The following is a 6,730-nucleotide window of genomic DNA, read 5'->3' as shown; positions in this document are numbered from 1 at the left end:
TGATTCTGTCCCACTCTGAGCCATCGCCTGCAGAGAAACGTCTCTCGCTGGGCAGCTCCTTTCAGAGGGAGGGGCGCAATGCATGCTGGGTAATGTAGGAATGTAGAATGGGCAAACCACGAGCTGTTTGTACAACTTTCTCCACAGCTATGGCGCTAGTTTCAAATATTATTGTTTCTATTGAGAGAGAGAGTGAACACACCTACCTACCAACCCCAGTGGTCTGTTGCAGCGCTGTGATGACCCAAACGACCTCATGTACCGCACAGTGTCATGCTGTCAGCAGCTCTGCTCTGCTCGGGCTCAGGCTGTGGTTTGAAGATCAGTCAGTCAGTTCACTTAGTCAAATTGCACATGTGAGTGGAGCTGCGTTCAACGTCTACTTTAGGTTTCATACGGGATCCAGCTACATCCATGTTTGTGTGACCCATCCATCACCCCCACCCTAGATACCTGCTCTTTATACCCCCTCAAACGTCTGCCTGTTCTCTGACTGCAGTGACATCACTGCACAGGAGAGCAGCACAGAGGTGATCCTGAACCCTGTGCAACCTGAAACACATGAAACAAAGCTTCATGATGAACCGTCACTCAGCCGGGGACGAGGGCTTCCACTCTTTAAAGTGAGACCCACCATGAGCACGCTCAGTTGAGTCTGTGCCAGGCGGAGCTGCTGCTGGGGGGGGGGGGGGGGGGGTATGAACTGGGGAACCTGCGGGGCCGTGTTTGACCTTGGGCTGTACAACTGCTTAACACTCTGCGTGTGAAACAGGAACCCTCCCAGTGTGTGTGTGTGTGTGTGTGTGTGTGTATGTGTGTGTGCCTGGAGATGCTAAAGCGCTAACACCACCTTCCTGTGCCCCCCCCCACCCACATATCAGGTCTTTTGTTTTGCTTTGTTTTGGTTGGTGGCGGGCCCTCCATGCTGCTCGCCTCCTCTGAGGCTCAAACAACAAGAAGAAGAGGGGGGTGAGGGGGGTGGGATGGGTGAGGGGGGGAGGAGGTTGGAAAACTTCTTCTACAACCACACGCCACCCCCCCCCACCCCCTTCCCGATCCAGGCCCTACAGATCCCTCAGCTCTCCCTCTCCATCCCTCCATCCAAACCCCCCCTGCACTCAGCATCTGCTCAGAGGATGAATAAATGAAGCGCTCCCCCTCTCCCCCCTCCCCCCCCCCTGACTGACAGAGGCCTATCTTAATTGTGGCTGAAAGCTGGCTTTTCTCCCTGCTAATTAGCAGATTGCGGCGTTAAATGATTCAAAAAGTCGGGGCTCATACGGGCGCTGCCGATCATCACTTATTCACGCGGCGAGCGGCGCTTTGTGCGAACATCGGCGCCCGAGGTAAATTAATTTACTCCAATTAGCAGCCGCTGTCAGCGCGCATCACCGTCCCCGTCTTCAGGACACGTCTTTAAAAAGTAATGCTCTTATTTTGTCCTCTGGTTTTGTTACATCTGATGTTCGCTGGAGGGAAACGGGGCAAACATAATGAGACCACAGGAAGTCTCACACACACACACACACACACACACACACAGAGGGATGTGGGACAGGACGGCTCACAGTGAAGGTGGGAGGAACAATCTCTGCAGGCGTCTCCTGCAGGAGCACAGATGTAGGACGAACAGGAACGAGTTCACGAAATTCAGAGGAATCGATCGAGTTCACAGCAGCAGCACACTCACTCTGAACACACACCTGCAGACTGAACACACACACCTGCAGACTGAACACACACACCTTACCTCACAGTAAAGATCCCTTTACACGTTTGATGACATCTCAGAAACACCAGTTTCTTCTTCATCTTCTTCTTCTTCCTCTGTACATTCTATATGCGTCATCATTAGAAGCTGCTGTAAGGCCTTGTGTATAAATGTTGAATCGCAGCAGCGTGCAGAGACTCCAGAGACGACAGATGTTGGTGCAGAGATCATTAATTAACAAGCATCTTAAACCTGGTGAGAGACGGACGTCATGGTCCTGTTCTGATCCTGTTCTGATCCTGTTCTGATCCTGTTCTGATCCTGTTCTGATCCTGTGGATCCGCCTGCAGGATTTCATCTCTGTGAGAGTCCGGCTGTGAAGACAGACCAGATGATGTCTGGTGAATGTGGTGAATGTGGTGAATCAGGTGAATCAGGTGAATCTGATGAAGCAGGTGAATCTGGTGAATCAGGTGAATCAGGTGAATCTGATGAATCTGGTGAATCAGGTGAATCTGGTGAATCAGGTGAATCTGGTGAATCAGGTGAATCAGGTGAATCTGGTGAATCAGGTGAATCAGGTGAATCTGATGAATCTGATGAATCAGGTGAATCTGGTGAATCAGGTGGATCTTGTGAATCAGGTGAATCTGGTGAATCAGGTGAATCTGGTGAATCTGGTGAATCAGGTGAATCTGATGAATCTGATGAATCAGGTGAATCAGGTGAATCTGATGAATCAGGTGAATCAGGTGAATCTGATGAATCAGGTGAATCAGGTGAATCTGGTGAATCAGGTGAATCTGGTGAATCAGGTGAATCAGGTGAATCTGGTGAATCAGGTGAATCTGGTGAATCAGGTGAATCAGGTGAATCTGGTGAATCTGATGAAACTGATGAATCAGGTGAATCTGATGAATCTGATGAAACTGATGAATCTGGTGAATCTGGTGAATCTGGTGAATCAGGTGAATCTGGTGAATCTGGTGAATCAGGTGAATCTGGTGAATCTGGTGAATCAGGTGAATCAGGTGAATCTGGTGAATCTGGTGAATCAGGTGAATCTGATGAATCAGGTGAATCAGGTGAATCAGGTGAATCTGATGAATCAGGTGAATCAGGTGAATCTGATGAATCAGGTGAATCTGGTGAATCTGGTGAATCTGATGAATCAGGTGAATCTGGTGAATCAGGTGAATCTGGGCCGGGTTCAGTCTGCAGCTCGAGGTGAACGACAGCGTGAGCTCGTCTCTTTCTTCTCCTCTTTTCTGTCAGAGAGCGTCACTGTCGCTCAGGAGGTCGGGTTAGGGTCACATCTAAATACAGCTTTGAGACTTTAGTATTTCCTTTTTTAATTTAGTATTGAATCCGTATTTATTGTATGCATTATGCACTTTGACCTAAAGAGTCACATTACATCTACTTTGATTCAAGGTTTTAAAAACTCTCAAATATGCTCTGTGTATGGGGATTTTAATTTTGTGGTTCATACCGGAGTCTGAAGCTCTTTTATTGGATGTTTGTTGGTGAAATGCATCATGGGATTTGTGGTTGACTTGTCTCCCTCAGTATTTATATATCTCGTAGCTGACTTTTTATAAAAGAACCAGATATATACCAATCCCAAGGCTGATCAGAATCTGCCTCGTGAATGAAATGTGTTCTCTGATCTATCATGGTGTTTCCTTTCTCTAAACATTTGGAAAAACAACTCAATATTTGACGTCTGCTCCTTTATTTCACGGTGGAGATGATGCATACCTTTTACACAAGTAACTCCACTTATGGAACAACTTGAATTACATCTCGTCCACTTTCTGCAGGATCCGTCAGATTATGATCCCTGCACCTCCCTGCACCTCCCGGCAGATGTTCCTGTGGAGGAGGTGACAGAGATGGCGGGCAGATAGACGGCGTCCTGCGTGACATCATTAAGTGTTTACAGCTGGAGCAGGTTTCAGCTCTGACAGCTGAGGGTCCATCTATCAGAGAGCAGCACCGCACATGTGGACCGCACAGAGGAGACAGCTCAGTCACACACACACACACACACACACACACAGCGTCCTGACTGGACCTGTAGCTGATCTGCAGTTTAGAACATCAGTTTATTGTCAGCGCTCATGTTTCTACAAATCAGACCCACATTTCCCATCAGCCCTCTCTCCCTGCAGAGGACACATGCTGGCTGTGAATCTTGTGAATCTTCAATTAGTTAAATATAAGCAGCTGAACATGTCACAGTGTTAGTTTGTACACTGTAAAAAAAACCTGACTGCATGTATTTGTAACAATTCTTTATCAAATGTAAATCTGTGTTCATTCCTCACACGTTTCACCACAGGACCGCTCAGGGCCGCATCATCACCAGCGGCTGCACACAGCTCAGTTAATGACAATAAACAGGCTGAAAGGATGCTGACATAACGACATCACGATGCAGGTTTGTAAAGAGTCTGAATTCACGCGGTGTCAGGTCTGTCTGCAAGACGACAAGGAAAGAACTCTTAAAATGCTTGTTTTATGAATGGAGTTTGGTTTGAAGATTTCTGAAGCAACGTTGAGACGTCAAGAGAATGTTAATGCTGGTAGTGTTTTTGTCTGAACATTAAGAAATCCTTGTTCGTGCTAACCTAACAATGTTTGTTTACATGAATGGATCCACTTGTTCTGTCTGTTAAATGTCAGAGCAGTGATTTTAACAGTTCAGAGCCGCAGATCTTTATGTTCTCAGAGCTGGGAGCAGAAATGTATCAAATTTCTGCACAAAGAATCAAAACAATTCCCAGATAATCTAAATATTTGGGGACTTATAGATTTACTGTTGGGTGTTCATTTATCTTTATCGGCTCATTTTAAACTCTGAATATTGACAACAGCCTCAAAAATCGTCCGTATTCTTTGTTGAACTGATTCAAAGACTAAATGTATGACTAAACATTACACAGTTAGTTCTTCATTGATCCTGGAGCTCAGTGAAGTCTTCAGACAGAGTAAAACAAGCAGGTCGGTTTTTAATCTCTGACAGCTGGAAACAGTAAAACATTTGTTCTTCACCTGTGTGACCGCCAGCGGAGACGCTGAGCTGCGTCTTAATCTGAAGTTTGACGAAATATAACCAGACTCACAACAGGAAGTGACATCACAATTCGTGTTGTTGTGCGGTGTTGTGTTGTTGCATTGTTGTGTTGCGTTGTGTTGTTGTGTTTTGTTGTGTTGTGTTGTGTTGTTGTGTTGTGTTGTGTTGTGTTGTGTTGTGTTGTGTTGTGGTGTGGTGTTGTGTTGTGGTGTTGTGTTGTTGTGTTGTTGTGTTGTGTTGTTGTGTTGTTGTGTTGTGTTGTGGTGTTGTTCTGTTGTGGTGTTGTGTTGTTGTGTTGTGTTGTTGTGTTTTGTTGTGTTGTGTTGTTGTGTGGTGTTGTTGCATTGTTGTGTTGCATTATTGTGTTGCGTTGTGTTGTTGTGTTGTTGTGTGGTGTTGCGTTGTGTTGTTGTGTTGTTGCATTGTTGTGTTGCGTTGTGTTGTTGTGTTGTGTGGTGTTGCGTTGTGTTATTGTGTTGTTGCATTGTTGTGTTGTTGTGTTGTGTTGTTGTGTTTTGTTGTGTTGTGTTGTTGTGTTTTGTTGTGGTGTTGTGTTGTTGTGTTGTGTTGTGGTGTTGTGTTGTTGTGTTGTTGTGTTGTGTTGTTGTGTTGTGTTGTTGTGTTTTGTTGTGTTGTGTTGTTGTGTTGTGTTGTGGTGTTGTGTTGTTGTGTTTTGTTGTGTTGTGTTGTGGTGTTGTGTTGTTGTGTTGTGTTGTGTTGTGTTGTGTTGTGTTGTGTTGTGTTGTTGTGTTGTGTTGTGGTGTTGTGTTGTTGTGTTGTTGTGTGGTGTTGCGTTGTTGTGGTGTTGCGTTGTTGTGTTGTTGTGTTGCGTTGTGTTGTTGTGTTGTGTTGTTGTGTGGTGTTGTGTTGCATTGTTGTGTTGTTGCATTGTTGTGTTGCGTTGTGTTGTTGTGTTGTGTGGTGTTGCGTTGTGTTGTTGTGTTGTTGCATTGTTGTGTTGTTGTGTTGTGTTGTGTTGTTGTGTTGTTGTGTTGTTGTGTGGTGTTGCGTTGTGTTGTTGTGTTGTTGCATTGTTGTGTTGCGTTGTGTTGTTGTGTTGTGTTGTTGTGTGGTGTTGTGTTGCGTTGTTGTGTTGTTGTGTTGCGTTGTGTTGTTGTGTTGTGTTGTTGTGTGGTGTTGTGTTGCATTGTTGTGTTGTTGCATTGTTGTGTTGCGTTGTGTTGTTGTGTTGTGTGGTGTTGCGTTGTGTTGTTGTGTTGTTGCATTGTTGTGTTGTTGTGTTGTGTTGTGTTGTTGTGTTGTTGTGTGGTGTTGCGTTGTGTTGTTGTGTTGTTGCATTGTTGTGTTGCGTTGTGTTGTTGTGTTGTGTTGTTGTGTGGTGTTGTGTTGCATTGTTGTGTTGTTGCGTTGTTGTGTTGCGTTGTGTTTGAAGCTTCACTGTGTGGTTCTTCCTGTGCGCTGCAGTCACATTCCCTGTGTGTCAGAAACTGCTTCATGACTTGGTCAGCTGTAAGATGACTCCACCGTGTGAATCAATTCAAACTGAACAGCATAAAATGAAGAAATAAAAATGTCAAACATTTCTTCTGTTAATAGTTTCATATTTTTCTCCCTGAGAGAGAAAGCAGCTGATTTACACAGCACATATAAATAATGCTTTTCTATTTCAGTTGGTCTTTAACACCAGCAGTGATCTTCAGCCCGTTTCCTCACAGATGGTGAGGGTACGGTGGCCTGCTGTGTTCAGTGTGGTCCGCTGGTCCTGCAGCAGCAGCAGCTGGTCTCCACAGAGGATGTGAGAACGTGGGAAGCAGAGAGGATCTCTGAGGAGCGACGGGAGGCTCCTGGGAGGAGAAGCGAATATGAGGACGAAACATCAGATTCACTAGGACGAAGGTTTGTGGGAGGAAGCTGACGGTGAATAAGAATCGACAGAGATGTTCTGGTGTCACATGTTCCACACTTTCATTGTGGTTTGA

At 45.5% G+C, this 6,730-nt stretch overlaps 1 protein-coding gene across 1 annotated transcript; it reads left to right on the top strand.

Moving 5' to 3' along the window:
• The first annotated feature begins 2,157 nt into the window (after nucleotides 1-2,157).
• On the top strand, nucleotides 2,158-3,621 carry LOC138598452 (uncharacterized protein PF3D7_1120600-like). The gene is made up of 2 exons (XM_069670241.1): nucleotides 2,158-2,904; nucleotides 3,535-3,621. Exons 1-2 carry the CDS (start codon nucleotides 2,158-2,160, stop codon nucleotides 3,619-3,621), a joined length of 834 nt encoding a protein of 277 aa, XP_069526342.1.
• Nucleotides 3,622-6,730: the final 3,109 nt, after the last annotated feature.

This window comes from Semicossyphus pulcher, unplaced genomic scaffold, assembly GCF_022749685.1.
Source record: "Semicossyphus pulcher isolate SPU_LCO1_2020_fin unplaced genomic scaffold, fSemPul1.0.p SCAF_2, whole genome shotgun sequence".
In the NCBI taxonomy this organism is placed as follows: domain Eukaryota; kingdom Metazoa; phylum Chordata; class Actinopteri; order Labriformes; family Labridae; genus Semicossyphus; species Semicossyphus pulcher.
This window is presented reverse-complemented; position numbering and strand designations above follow the sequence as displayed.